This window comes from Rhipicephalus microplus, chromosome 4 (assembly GCF_043290135.1).
Source record: "Rhipicephalus microplus isolate Deutch F79 chromosome 4, USDA_Rmic, whole genome shotgun sequence".
In the NCBI taxonomy this organism is placed as follows: Eukaryota; Metazoa; Arthropoda; class Arachnida; order Ixodida; family Ixodidae; genus Rhipicephalus; species Rhipicephalus microplus.
In genome coordinates this window covers 167,629,678-167,645,578 of record NC_134703.1, presented here as the reverse complement: position 1 = coordinate 167,645,578, position 15,901 = coordinate 167,629,678, and the positions used below count along the sequence as shown (strand labels likewise).

General features: G+C 46.1%; 2 protein-coding genes across 2 annotated transcripts in view; one reads left to right on the top strand and one right to left on the bottom strand.

Moving 5' to 3' along the window:
• The window catches only part of LOC119172459 (uncharacterized), a 163,263-nt gene that overhangs the window by 113,879 nt on the left and 33,483 nt on the right, over positions 1 to 15,901 (top strand). The gene's annotated exons all lie outside the window — the stretch shown is intronic.
• LOC142814679 (uncharacterized) overlaps positions 7,757 to 15,901 on the bottom strand; it is a 33,735-nt gene continuing 25,590 nt past the window's right edge. The window contains exons 4-6 of the mRNA XM_075893843.1: positions 15,643 to 15,765; positions 13,907 to 14,002; positions 7,757 to 12,975 (exon numbers count right to left, since the gene is read on the bottom strand). Of these exons, the coding sequence (XP_075749958.1) occupies positions 11,699 to 12,975; positions 13,907 to 14,002; positions 15,643 to 15,765 (1,496 nt within the window). The 3' untranslated portion in view covers positions 7,757 to 11,698. The remainder of the gene's footprint in view (positions 12,976 to 13,906; positions 14,003 to 15,642; positions 15,766 to 15,901) is intronic.

Here is a 15,901-nt window from a genome sequence, read left to right as displayed (position 1 = left end):
GACACCGCATGTTGTTTCATTCACACGAGACACTTCACTCGTGAATGACTGATCGGCTCATTTTTCAAGAACAACATGAGCACGCGGCGATAAGATTGTCGCACGGATGTCTACGAATTGAATAAACGACTTTTCTCATTGTTCATCAAATTCTATCTGACAGTTTCACGAGTTCTTCACTATTCTGGCTCACAACGCAATGAGCCTGAATCCCAATGACATATGCGTGCTGCTGTCACGGTCATCAATTACACGAAAATTATTTCATCAGTGGCAGGATGATATATTCAACCGAGAATATTTTCATAAGTATTGCGGACTGTCGGTACAATCACCGTTATAAAAAACAGAAAATAAACATGATATCTCAACGGAAAAATAATATTCCCTTCGTTGTCTGTTTTTCTTTGTCATCTTACCTAACGTTTGTACCACCGTAATTCACAGCTACGTCCCAATCAGCGCAACGTTCAAGGTTAATAAAGTGAGCAAGTGTTCATGTGTCCTGTTAATTGGGGCCAACTTTTAACCAAACGGATAGAACATGTATGATGCCGCCTAGCATCGGCGCCACTGTCCGTGACATTTGATGATTGCGGGCTGGATCGATCCTTTCCGCTTGTCCAGCGTCGTAGACACAGAATAGGTTGGTTTATTGATTGTTCTTTGGAGTCCTGGCACAACCCACTTTGGTAAATTGGCTATGAAACGGACGGCCTTTATTTTGCAGATAAAATTGTTATACGAGCCGAATATGGGTGATTTAAAGATGAACGCATTGTTAAAACAAGGATTATTCTTATAATAAATAAACTTGGTTGATCCCGGCGTCACAGGAATCGCTAAAACACGAAACTAGAACGTGTCCTTACAGAGGTAGTTTAACGTCCACTGTACATTGATACAAGAGAGCTTGCGCAATGTATATTGGTGGTCGACAGCTGTAGCACCGATTAACGTATACATGCATCCACGTTGATGCTTAGTCGAACATCCACACGCCGACGGCTAAGTCTATCATTAATGATTGGTCGTGGGGGAACCGCGCGCACCGGCTATCAAGAGATGGCGCCACGTGCTGCGCAGTAGCGGTGCGCGTAGACTACTTGCGCTCTTCAAAAGGGCAGCCTGCGTGCTACCCGGACGGAACAGACGCCTAGGCTGCCAAGAAAGACGGAGACTGTGACCCGCGTCGGCCGATCGCTCCTGCCCGGAATGATGGTCGCTGCGTAGCTGTCTCGCCCTGGGCCGACCCTGCCGTATACCATGGCGTATAACAATATTGTTGCGTGATTTCGGCTGACTGTAACAGGGCATAGTGGGACATACCCAAAACGGGTGCCTCAGACTCAAGGAGGATTAAAAAAATTGCTGGAGTGGAAATGATTGCGCAGAAATGAAGCCGTTCCTCTGGCAAGATGGCGGTTGTGGCGGCCATCTCACTAGGGGCATGATAAAGTATCACCGTTTACCGATTAAAAACGAAGCGTTTCCCTCGCACGCCCAACGAGTTTAATGTGGGAACTTTTTCGGGTCACATAGTGCTCCAAGTGCGTCTTACAGTTACTAGTTTCCCTTAGTGAGCCTCTAATTGGAGGCAAAGTTATTTGAAGATCCAGTTATCCATACTCGTTTCTGCATGTTATTTCATCGGGAACAAATGTCTTTTAACATAGAACTAACGTAGCATTTACATAAACAATCAAAGCCGCTTGATCTTTAAGTGGCCACTATCAGAAAATAGCATGGTTCCGCCATCTTGGCAGTGGCAAAAGGTGGCTTCACTTCTGCTGGCAAGACGTTGCGGGAGCTTCGACTCCAGCACTTTTTCTTAAATCCTCCTAGCTCAGACTGAGAGTGAAGAAGTGGACGTTGCGCCCCGCAGGGGCGCCTGCGCAAGTAGGCGTTTGGTGTGTAGCGACACCACGGACCCGAGCTAACGGGGGAGTTTCGGCTCCCTCCCACGCCTAGCCGTGCGTGGCTTTGCCGTGTCCGGGGAAAAGGGGATCCTGGGGGTTGAGCTGACGCTGGGTGATTGGACCTTTAAGGCCCCCCGGCAGAGGCAACACACCCCTTTGGCCCCGGCTTCACGTAGACGGCACCCCTGGGCTGACCCACCCAGGGGAAATCGGCAGTCGCCTTTTCCTATCTCTCTCTTCCTATATCTTAGTCTTTTCTCGTCTTTAAATCTGTCCTGTCTTCTTCTCTCTTCCATTTACTTCCGATTTTTCATGGCGGCAAGGGTTAACCTTGTGTGGCTATCCTGCCTAGGATAAACCATATTCGGTTATAGCAACGGCGTACTGCTGGCGAAGGGCAGGCTTGTTCACATGTTCTGCCGCGTCCCCTTGTTGGGCTCCGTGGTGGGTGGTAGGCGCCGATGCCGAAGAAGCCAATTTTTCATGGGACCTCAAAACCCCCCTGTAACTGATCGTGCTCCGAAAAGAGTACGCACCGATGCATCATCTTTGTTTTTCCCTCAAAACGTTGAAACATTTCCAAAATACCATGTCCTTCACTGCGAGCAATCATCAACCAAAGCCAGAGCAATATCACCTTTTCTAGTGGCCAAGTGCCTTAAAGACACCATTGGAACCGGCTATAAGGCCTCAAAGATGGCAAGTGGGGACATTCTCCTCGAACTAAAAGACAAGGAACAGTACGACAAACTCTCACACCTCGTAGCCTTTGGCAATATCCCTGTATCAGTTACTGCACATCGTACCATGAACACAGTGAAGGGCGTAGTATCCGATGAAGACCTTAAGACACTAAGTGAAGAGGAACTCCTAGACGGATGGAAAGACCAAGGCATATTACATGTGCAGCGCATAAAAATCAGACGCAACAACACTGAAACCGCAACAAAGCACCTAATACTTACATTCAATTCAAACATCCTACCTAAAACAATCGAGACCGGCTACGTAAAACTTTCTGTGCGACCGTATGTTCCTAACCCGAGACGTTGTTTTAAATGCCAGCGATTTGGACACGGATCTCAGACCTGCCGAGGTCAGCTGACTTGTGGCAAATGCGGCATAACAGGTCACGAAACTGATAAGTGCCAAAACGATGAGGTACACTGTGCAAACTGCAAAGGCAGCCATGCCGCATATTCCAGAGCGTGCCCAGCCTGGAAGAGAGAAAAAGAAATTATCACCATAAAAGTTAACGAAAATATAACGTTCCGTGAAGCACGACAGAGAGTTTCACCTTCATTCGCACTAAGAGCCTCCTTCGCTGAAGTGGTGCAACGAGGGGCGGCACCACAACGGCCCTTGGTGGCTACCTGGACCATGCCTAGCGTGGCCAGGTCAGAGCCACCTGCCCCTCTGGCGGGAACAGCCAGCGCTGCCCTGCCCGCAGCAAACCAGTCCACACCGGTGGCCTCTGCAAGCCCTGGCAGCAGCCAGGGCAACAAGGAGGCCAAGGAGGTCCCAACAACCTCTTGCCCGGTGGGGTCAAAGACTTCGTCGACTGAGGCGAAGTCTATGCTACACACAGATCGCTCTTTGGAGCGGGTGTCCAGTGCCTCGCAGGAGGCAATGGACACCACCACCAGCCAAACAGCCATGCAGGCCTCTGGGTCTGCAGTTTTCGGGCCACCTGCCAAGGCAGAGGGCCCGAAGTCTCTCACAACCGCACGCGGGCACCGCGAGCGGGCGTCCAGCGTCTCTTCCGAGATGATGGACACAACACAAAGTGTATCGGCGCCTCAGACGCCGAAAGATTGGCGTGGCTCTAAGGAGCCTGCCAAAAAAGAAAAACCACGCATTAGGGGGCCTGAAAAGGCCTCCTAAGCTAAGGTTGTCTACTTCGACGCACAGCACAAAAACTCACTCAAAATGGCTACACAAATAATGCACTGGAATGCTAGGGGTCTTCTCCACAATCTTGATGACATTACAGAACTTTTACATAAACACAATCCCAAGGTGCTGTGCATCCAAGAGACACATCTGAAGCCATCTCAAACAAACTTTCTTAGACAATATGCCGTGTTCCGCAAGGATCGGGATGAGGCAACTGCTTCATCCGGCGGTGTAGCTATAATAGTACAAAAATCCGTGCCTTGCCGACCTCTTATTCTTCAGACGGCACTCGAAGCAGTGTCAGTCCGCGTCATTCTATTTGACAAACTAGTCACTGTGTGTTCACTATACATACCACCAAGCTACAAACTTAACCGCACAGATTTTCATCACCTCATTGACCAGCTGCCGGCACCCTACATTGTTGTTGGTGATCTCAATGCTCACAACACTCTGTGGGGGGATGCCCGGTGCGATGCGAGAGGCCGACTGATAGAGCAGTTCCTCCTGTGCTCCGGAGCATGCCTCTTCAATAAAAAACAGCCTACCTATTACAACATTCATCACAACTCATACTCATCGATAGACTTGGCGCTTGGTTCTCCCTCTCTCTTTACCGAGTTAGAATGGAACGTGGTCATGAATTCGTACGGCAGTGACCACTTTCCTGCTATGTTAAACTTGACATTATCGCATGAGGTTCCTCCTCATATTCCCAAATGGAAAATAGCATCCGCTGACTGGGAGAAATTTCAAGAATTGACACTTTTACCTCGTGACTTTATCACAAATTGTGACATTGATTGCGCAGTAGCATTCTTCAGTGCGTTTATTCTGGATGCTGCTGAAAAGTGTATCCCGCAAACAAATGGGCACTCGTGTAAACGACGTGTTCCCTGGTGGAACGATGACTGTAGAGAAGCGCGTAGGAAACAAAATAAAGCCTGGGGCATCCTGCGCCGATATCCAAACGCAGAAAACCTCGTCGAATTTAAAAAAGTGAAATCACTGGGTAGGCGAACACGACGTCAGGCAAGAAGGGAGAGTTGGGTCAAGTTTCTCTCCGGCATTAACTCCTACACCAATGAAAAGAAAGTCTGGAGCAGCCTCAGAAGTCTTAAGGGGCAGCAAGCATATCCTCTGCCTTTAGTGAGTCAAGGGAACACACTGGAGGACCAGGCCAACAGCCTTGGCAAGCACTTTGAGCGCATTTCCAGTTCTGCGCACTACTCAAAATCTTTCTTAAAACATAAAGAAATGACAGAACGGAAAACACTAGAGTTGAAGTCCAAAACAAACGAACAGTATAATACTCCATTTAAAATTGCCGAACTTAGGACGGCCCTCAATGCGTGCCACAGCACAGCGCCGGGACCAGACAGAATTATGTATGACATGCTCAAACACCTTCACGATGACACCGAAATCAGTTTACTTGCTCTGTATAACACTATCTGGGCTGCTGGGTACCTGCCGTCTACGTGGAGGGAGGCCATTGTTGTTCCTATTCTAAAGGAAGGCAAGGACCCCTCTTCAGTTACAAGTTACCGTCCAATAGCCCTTACGAGCTGCCTGTGCAAGGTGTTCGAGAAAATGATAAACAAAAGACTTATGCATTTTCTAGAAACCAACAAACTTCTTGACCCCTTTCAATGTGGTTTTAGAGAGGACCGATCTACTACAGACCATCTCATACGCATTGAAGCATACATACGCGATGCGTTCATCCACAAACAGTACTGTCTCTGTGTGTTTCTTGACATGGAAAAAGCATATGACACCACATGGCGCTACGGCATCCTTAGAGATCTGTCAGACATTGGTATTCATGGCAATATGTTGAATATCATAAAGAGCTACTTATCCGAGCGAACATTCCGTGTTCGTATTGGGAATGTCTTGTCCAGGCCGTTTATTCAAGAAACGGGAGTACCCCAGGGTGGTGTCCTGAGCTGCACCCTCTTTATTATAAAAATGAATTCATTACGACTCTGCATTCCACATAACACATTCTATTCAATGTATGTAGATGATATCCAGGTAGGCTTTAGGTCATGTAATCTTGCAGTGTGTGAGCGGCATGTCCAGCTTTGTCTGAACAAAGTATCCAAGTGGGCTGACCAAAACGGGTTCAGGTTAAGTCCAGAGAAGAGCACCTGTGTGCTCTTTTCTAGAAAGAGAGGCCTCCACCCAAATCCCGAAATTGACTTGCTTGGCCAGCGGTTACCTGTAGAGGCCGAGCATAAATTTCTAGGCCTAATTTTGGATTCTAAACTCACATTTACATCACACATCAAGTATATTAAAAACAAATGTATAAAAACAATGAACATTCTGAAAGTACTCTCACGCACATCATGGGGGAGTGACCGAAATTGTTTGATCAATCTCTACAAAAGCCTCGTTCGAACGCGCCTGGATTATGGGGCAATAATATATCAGTCTGCCACCCCAAGTGCTCTGAAAATGCTTGACCCAGTCCACCATTTGGGCATCCGTCTGTCTACGGGAGCTTTTCGCACTAGTCCCGTGGAGAGTTTGTATGTCGAATCCAATGAGTGGTCATTGCACCTGCAAAGAACATACATGTCTTTTATATACTATTTAAAAACGAACGCAGACAAAGAACACCCTTCACACACGACTATCAATGACTTGTCAAGTTGTACGCTCTTCGAGAACCGTCCTTCGTTTCAACAGCCTTACTCACTTCGTGTGAGGAGCCTCGCTGAACAAACGGGTGTGCCACTTATTGAACACAGTCTGATGGCTCCCGTTCCATGTCTGCCGCCGTGGCAGTGGCAGCCCATAGACTGTGATACATCATTTGTTGAAGTTACGAAGCATGCGCCTATAGCACATATACACACTCACTTTCTCGAATTGCAGCACAAATACAACTGTCCTGAATTCTTTACGGATGCTTCCAAGTCTGATAGTGGCGTGTCCTATGCTGCCGTTGGTCCATCCTTTTCAGATTCTGGCATTCTCCACCCTAATTCAAGCATATTCACAGCGGAGGCCTATGCTATACTTGTGGCCGCTAAACATATAAAGGAACTAAAGCTACAACGTGCGATAATATTCACCGACTCTCTGAGTGTCATAAAAGCTTTGAAGACCCTCAAAAAACATAAAAATCCTGTTTTTTTGATGCTTTACTCTCTTCTGTGCACCATATACTCGCTCAAAAAACAAGTTGTATTGTGCTGGGTGCCAGGGCACCGCGAAATCCGGGGAAATGTGTTAGCGGACCAACTGGCTGCCTCAGCTAAGGACAACGCTAACACTAATGCATCTATGGCTGTCTCTGCGTTAGAACTCAAACAATTCGTAAAACAGAAGCTCAGGGCGCACTGGCAGCTTTCATGGGATAAGCAAACGCGAAATAAATTACATGTTATCAAACCGAGCCTTGGAACTTGGCCGTCAATATCAAGGTCACGCCACACTCAAGTAATACTCACAAGACTACAAATAGGACACACCCATAGCACTCATTCACACCTTTTGTCTGGTGGTGATCCTCCCGTGTGTGACAGATGTGGTGACCCACTCAGCGTTCTTCATATTTTAATTGAATGCAAGGAATTGGATGCTCTTAGACAAAAACACTTTCTACTTCTTCACCGACATCAAATGCCACTGCATCCGTCAATGTTTATAGGTAAAGAGCCTGTTTTTAAGCACAAATCATTGCTCGCATTTTTAAAAGATATAAATAATTTTCATGTCATATTTCCAGGAAATCCGTAGCACGACCTCCAAGTGGAGGTTGCTGCTGCGGTAACTACATTAAAAAAGCACCTGCCTGGCGTCCCTTGGACACAAGGGTCGTTGACAAGGCAGTTGTGCTATTATCCTTTTATGATTTTATTACTATGACCGTCTATCATTCATCCTCACTTCAAGTGCCACGTCATGCTCATGATTTTAGTATCTATTAGGCCACTATACAGCCACGTAACATTATCATTGCTCACATCCCTAAATACCATTGTTATACACTGACAATTATTACACTTTTATAATTTTTATGGCGCTCTTTGGCCAAACATGGCCCTTGCGCCAATAAAACCAATATAATAATAAAGTGGACGTTGCGTGTCCATGTTATATCGATAGCAATAATATGGACCCTCTCGACCGAATTTGGCCGCCGGCGTCGGTGTCGATGTCATGCACCGTATACGTGTCTATATATATGAAAACGCAAGAAAGAAAAAAAATTGCCCGCAGCTTCCCTCGGGGGAACACTGAGGAGGATGCGGAGCATATAATTGGTTAACGGGGTGTTAAAATGCGACTTACTTGGGTCGATGGCTAAATTGGTTAACGTGGTTGTGAAATGGGGTGTTAAATTGCGACTTACTTGGGTCGATGGCTAAATTGGTTAACGTGGTTGTAGGAGGGGGTGTTAAATGAGTGAACACGTACACACGTATGCGAAAGGGCGGCGCTGGTCGAAAGGACGTCGATCATTGTGTTTGCGGATTCGTTGGAATTCATTTCACCGCGACCTTGGACGTCGACGCGCCGTACAAACCAACCGACGAGCGGCAACTGAGCGAGCGAGCGCCGACCTTGAGTATATATACAGCGCGACGGCGCATGCACTGTCAGCTGTCGAATGTTCGAGAAGGGGGAGAAGCGCAACGGCGCATGCGCGCGCGTCAGCTGCCGATGTTCTCGAAGCGTGACGGCGCATGCGCGCTACATTATACAGCTAGCGAATGTTCGTGAAGAGGAGAAGCGCACGCGGTGTGTAGAGGAGGAAGGGTGCACAGATGGTGGAGGAGTGAAGCGCGCGCGGTGTGTAGAGGAGGAAGGGATGCACAGATGGTGGAAGAAGGAGGAGGAAGCTTGCGGACGGCGCCGCACTACAAGCCTCGAGTATTAGATGCTCCGCATCTAAAAGTCAAGAAAAAAAAGACACCGGCACGCGGATTCAAACGTGGGACATGAACGCGTCTTGAACTTATTGTTAAAGAAATGTTCTTTGTTTTGGCGTGAAGCCTCCGTGGTCTTCGTTTTACCTACGGACGGGACGCAGCAAGCCCAATACCCACAGACGCTAGCTGTCCTTAGTGTGCCCGCATCACTCATCACAAAGCGCCAGCTTGAACTCCTCGAAACCGACGACTGTCGGCATCATACTCACACACAACGATTAGTCCACGCGGCACATTCAGCTCGTAAGTGCTTCTATACTCGGCGACACCTTTTTGTGGCACTGAAGGGAAAGCTACAGAGGCGGAGCCTCTGCACATATGTAGTACTACGCGAAGTAGTTCGTTTTGGCGAGCGTCTCGTAACGCTGTGTAAAGTGAAGGGGCCGCACCATCAGCGTTTCATGTAGACACAGGCACCACGTAGCGTTTGAGGTGCACGTAAAAAGGCGGGACTTTTCCACTCGTTCAAAAACGCGAAGCTGCAACAGATAAAGCAATAGAAATACGAATATCTTACAGGTGTCAGCTGCATCCTGTCTCAAATAGCTCCATGAACGTAGAAAATAAAACAGGAACATTTACATTTCACGTTGAAAATACGGGCGCTACTTTTGGAACTACTTTCACTAGCGGTATAGCAAGGGATGTTTATTGTACACGTAACACCTACATACACAAACGAAACATCGAAAGCAAGTAAAGAATGCACGAGATTTGGCTCCGTAGCTCTCCCTTCAGTGCCAAGAAACGCTGTCGCCAAGTATAGGTATTGTCCTACGTTTGGGAAACGCAAGCTGGTGCCGGTTGGTGCCTATGCTTTAGGATGAACATTTTAAATTTGTTTGTTTGTTTGTTTAGATAGTGTATTATTAAGTTAGGCACTCGAGGTACTGTAGCATAGGACGTTTAGTCAAATATTAATAGAAATAATGTTATACTTACTTGGCGTAATACCGCCTCATCAAACAGGTGAAAAGCCAAACGTTCGTATCAGTGCGTAGAAGAACCGGTGCAGCCTATAAGCGTCTTCAAGCTTGCGCAGTAAGAAAGCCACAAAAGATAGTAACTGTCCAAGTATCAGCTCCTGTTACTAATTCATGCTTGTGGTTACAATCTTTCTACTAATTTTTATTTAGAGTGAACACTTAAGGTGCAGTGATTCGGCCGTGAACAGACATGGAGTTGTTCGAATGCAATTCAAGTTTAACGAACGCGTCAAAATGCAAGAGCGCGGGCCGCATCAGTCAACCTACGTTGCGGGTGAATTAAACGCCAGCTCGAATTTCACGGAACGGGATGCATGAACACCTTGACATAAATCCAAGCTTTGCGACCGTTACGAAACACAAAGCAACACACTGCAACACGCAGCCATTCGCATATCACGATAGTTTAAAGATGCGTGCCAGCGTGGATGCATACACGGGCACACGTTAGGTCACCCGCAAGCAAACACATCCGGCAGTAGGCCTACGCGCCTACAGACCTGCGCACCTACATCGACCCATGATTATTATTTGATTGAACGCGTCTGTGAAGACGTAGAGTCATCCGTTAGTAAAGTGAAGTCACAGTATGCTATTCTGATGGGCGACTTTAGTGTCTAACTAGGCAAGGAACAGCCCGGACACCATGCAGTGTTAGAATATGGCATCGGCTATAGGAATTCCAGAGGGGAGTTATTAGTAGAATTCACGGATCTTGAATGCCTTTTTCTGAAAACGGGCTAACCACAAGTGGACGTAGCGAAGTCTTAATGAAAAAAACTAAAAATGAAAGATTTAATTCCGTGTGCAAACCCAGCCATTGTACAGGAAGGAGAAGTAGCTGGCAAAATCAGATGCAGTCACCATAAAATGGTAAGAGCTCGTATTCATCTAGATTTAAAAAGGCAAAGACAAAATTGATACGCGAAAAGCCATATAATTAACTAGCGGTGAGAGAGAAAGTACAGGAATTCGGAGTTTCACTTCAGAGTAGATTCGAAGCACTAAACGAAGTAACCAACGTTAGTGTTGACACAATGAACGATAATTTTACTACTATCATCAAAGAGTCTGCAATGGAATTCGGAGGTACAATCACTAAACAGGACACTGGCAAACTACCTCAGGAGACGAAAAATCTTACTCAGCGACGACAAACCGTGAAATCCTCAAACGCAAAGCACGAAATAAAGCAAGTGAACCTTTCTCAATCAACCATTAGGTGTTAATCAAGCAACCGCTACCACTGCTCGACGCCTTTCACTGACATAGCCAATCGTGTTTGTGCTTTCTCCTGCACACCCTCTTCTCCGTTGTCGTCAGAGCTTCACGTTTGGGCTCCTCCCCTCTACCACGCTTCACGCTATCCGTTTCGTTACATCTTATCAACTAGGCCCCACTCACTACACTAGGCATCCCACTTATCTTGGTTAATAATTTCAGTCTCGTTAGGCTTCACTCGCGTAGCTTTGCAATAAAGTTGGGACAACTCCCAGAGGTTTACCTTTGCAGATAAAACATATCATGTCGTAAAGGGTGCCTTTTTCTTTCACTTTTGAGTGGGCGTGCATACTTATTGACCCAAAAGGCACCCCTTTTCCTTTGACGTTTTTTATGAAATAAAATTCGTAGAATACCTTCCAGTCAACACCCATCTGGCACTCTCACACCAGGTAATGTTAACACCAATTTGCGGACATTGAACAGTGTGCCAGAAGGTGGCCAAGATAGCTACATGTTTTAGGAATGCTAGCACGCGCACTCAGCAAAATGTCGACTCCTGGGAAAAAATGCATATTTATCTTCATCTGCACTGGCTAACAAATAATGCAGGACACACCGCAATTACAGGAGTCCCGCTTTCTTCCAAGTTCGAAAAAGGTATGCGTCAGGTTTTATTTTTCTGACAGAGTCACATTGACGCAGCTACTGCCTGCAACTCCACCTAATTCAATAGCTTCATCAATGATCTCACCACTCTATCCCGCTCAATACGCTGTGACAGCTGGGAGAGAGAGTCAGGTTGGGAAATGTCACGAACGTCCCATACACGGATGAGCTTGTGCAGTCCGTGTGTAGCGGGAAAAGAACAGCAGCTTTTATAATGATTCATGAAAGCCACGGAACCATTCAATTCGACCCCTCTATAGCCTGTGCAGTGCCGAGCCACCACATGAACAGCTGCTTCGCAGATAGCCCTGGCGCGGCCAATGTGCTTCGTGTAGCCATCTAGAGGTATGTCCTTGTTGTGATAGGTGAACAGTCTCGTTTGAAGAGGCAAGTACTCGTGCTTGGAGTATAACACGTTCAGGGGGTATTCAGCACAGGCGTACCTGTTCGGTACGACAAGGCTGCCCACGTCGTTGCTCTTCCGTTCTTCCTCCTTTATCAAGGCAGTAAAGTTATTATGGCTAGGCAGAAAAATCAGTTCGTCGAGGTCTGTGTGGATATAGTACTCCGTTCTTGACATCGACCGGAATATGCAGTCATAGAGAGCTGGCATCTGGCCGTACTCGTGCACATCGCTAGACCTGGCAATCATCTTGAATGGGACAAGGGTAACGTCAACTCCTGCAGACTGCAGAAACCCCAGAAGCAGCTTCAGACTGGAAGACATGTCCAAGTCGTAAAAGTAGAAGCTCTTCGCTCCGAGAGTCCTGTAATGTGTGACGTATTCGACGACCTTCCACAGGCTGACGTGAGATCCGAAAACTGGCCTGACACAGACTGAGCAACACTTGTCTTCGGCTCTGTCGGGTGTGTGATGCAGCTTGAGCCATCGCAAGGAATCCTTCTTCGCACCTCGAACTGCGACAGCCACTTGAACGTCTTTATTGGCTGTGCTTATTTCAGTTTGCAGTGGGCAAATAATGAAGGCGTTCCAGAAGATTGGATTGAAGTAGGTCCACACTAGTCGAATACGCGCTTTCCCTCGTATTGTTTGGTTGGATGTGCGAATGATGCACTCCAGGCGCGGCTGCTTTGCGAGAGTGCTCTTTGCGTACGCTTTCCGACTCCGCACGAAGGCGGTGATGTGAATCGCGTGCTCTGTCGTTGTGGCAGCAAATGCGGTGAACACGTGAATGTCGTCCGTGACCGCGTGCCAGGCTTCTTCCTCTGTTTTCAGTGGACCTCGGCCATAAAGTCGTAGCGCTTGCTCCAGCTTTCCATCCCACGATCGGAAGTGACGCTCGACCAAAAGTTCGTTTTCGCTCGGGCAAGCTGTCAATGAGCAAAAACAGGAACCATTCAGAGAGATAGTGTGATATCAACCACAACCATAACGTTCACATGATAACAGACCTGTAGTTCCTTGTTCTACTTATCCACTAGTAAGATGAGAGGTTAAATTGTTACGATAAAGTTACTGTCAGTCGCAATTTGCTGGCTTATTCAATCAAGCAACCATGTCATTCAATCAAGTGACCAACAGCAAAACGTTAATTGTGTAGTTTAGAACGGTAAATCGCAGGACTTCCTTTAACGCATAAAACGTACAGAAGACGAAACTCATGGTTTCGCCACTAGGTCGAAGCAATGAATGCGATAGCAAAATATTAGAGTATGAGATGAAGAACGACAAGCAACTCTATATCTTCAGCATGTCACTGCAGCGTAAAGGGCCCTACTGATGAGTGTTATAGGTGTTACTCCAGCACATTATGCCATTATCATTAAGAGAATCAACGAATGAGTAGTAGAGTGACAGTAATGTGGCACGTGTGAAGTGCGTTGGCATATGTGTGGACAGACTTGAGCACAAACGTAAGCCAATATAAATAGAAAGATGACAGCGACGCCGGACAGGTGAGTATATAACATCCTTCATATGTATATATATATATATAAATATATATATCCACCTTGTAGCGCCATCAAGCGCACTTGTACCTTTCCGATGTTAGTTACTTTTTTACTTTTTATCACAAACGTAGTATTGTCAGTTCTAAAACCAGTCTCCGAAAAATCATCTGGTTATTAATTCGCGATAAAGTTAATTAACCTAACAAGGTTATCATAACCGACTGTACAAATTATACCTGCGATAGACGATAGCCAGTAATTGCGAAAAGTCGCCTCTGACACTCTCGCGCTTCTACAGGCTGTATTTGTTGTTTCGTTCAGAAACACTTAACACACGTGGCGTACTTACTCGTGGAAGAAGCACTCTCATTTGTGCCACGTAATTGCCTCAGTTGCGGACTTGTGGATTTTCTAGCATGCCGATGAAGTAAGCTTGTCCAATATCCTGTAACATTGAACGTTATTACTGAATCTGAATATGAATAAAATTTAAATATTCATCGGGGTGACTGCGGTGACCGTTGGGGCCACTGGACATGCACACAGAAGTTGCAGTAATACAAGAGTGTGAAAACATGTCACAAGGCACAGAGAGATGGCTGTATAACCTTCACCTGATCGATACCCAAAAGTAAAAAAAAAGTTGCTGACTAGTATACAGGGTGTATCACGTAACTTTAGCCAGAGTTTAAAAATATGTTGTAACAAGTAATTACGACGCGACCAAATGCATGTTGCTCACCGTTGCCTGGAGTTAGTAGGACTATTTTTCGTGTTCTGAAATATTGTTTAATTAGATCTGTTCAATTACCTGACTTTTGAAGGAACGAGGATGAATAAGGATTTTCAATGAGAAAGTTGTAGATCGGTTTGCGAAACGTCCAAAAGATAGTTTTGAACTTTATATCCGTCATGTATTAGTGTTTTTCTGCTAATTACAAATGCCCACGACATACGAAAAATTCCCACGTGACCAACCCACTCGCGCGTCAGTGCGCACGATGATTCTAGGGCTCACTAACGTTCCGCGTACGAACGAAACGCTTCTCTTGCACCAGTTCATGACAGCGATAAGCAGTCACAGCGGTTTGCGTTTTTGTGGCCGATAGCAAAACGTGTTCATCGTAAAGCCACCACCATCGTAGCGGCCCTGCCGAGACAACAAATTGGGGCAAATGCTATGGTCGTTTGTACGCGCAACGTCAGAGAACACTAAAATTATCATGCTCACTCGCGCACAAGGGGGTTCGTCACGTGGTATTTTTTTTGTATTTCACAAGCATTTGTAATTAGCAGCAAAACAGTGATGCTTAACAGATATAAAGTACAAAACCATCTATTTCGACGTTTTGCAAACCAATCTACAACTTTCTCATTGAATTTCCTTACCCATCTTCGTTCCTTCAAAAGTTTGTTTAATTAAACAGATCTAAATAAACAATATTTGAGAACACGAAAAAAGTATGACTAACTCCAGGCAATGGTGAGCGACTTGCATTTGGTCGCACTCGTAGTCACGTGTCCCGGCATATTTTTTAAACTCTGGCTAAAATTACGTCGGACACCCTGTATATGGTGAGCACTGATCAGTACATTGGCCACTCGTGTGCGCTTCCATAGTGCCGTTATGCTCATCGCAAGAATATGACATGATCTCTCTAAAGCCGGCGGATTTTCTTGCATATTCCATGCTGCATCTGAATACCCGCTATCAGCAGAATCCATGATGACAGGCTTACTATGCTATGCTTTTAGATGAAATAGATAAATAGTCCTACGGGCCGTATCTTGCTTCCTAAAACTTATCTTTCGTATCAGTCATTCAGATGCCACACTAATGAACATACGGCTGAAGCGCGATTACAGTAATTACTGGTTAGGTGTATGTAGCAGGCGCCTAGCCGAAATCTTATCGATATTCAAATCGCACTGGTCACATTGACCAAGCCTATAACGCCTACCGTCACTTTTGAAGCGCTATATCATTAAACAACCCGATATCTGGAAGCATATATTTACGCTTCCCGTGAAAGACGGTGTGAAGTGTCGGAACATACTAGTCATTTGACAAAAGGAGGTACCCACCTTTTGACGCCGGTATTGCTGCACGGGGCTTGACCGATTGCAGAAAGAGCTGAACGCAAGAAAAGCAGAGGAACAGCAGCAGCGCGACGATGACCTTCGGTGACATTCCCGGCCAGCGCTGATCTGCACCACGTTTCAATGAAATCAATCAGAGCTTCTCTCGCCACCTTCAACAATATAATAATTACTGAAGTAACAATATATTTTCTAGAAGTAGGTTAAATGCATTCTGTAAAATTTATCCAGCGTCCTATCTTTC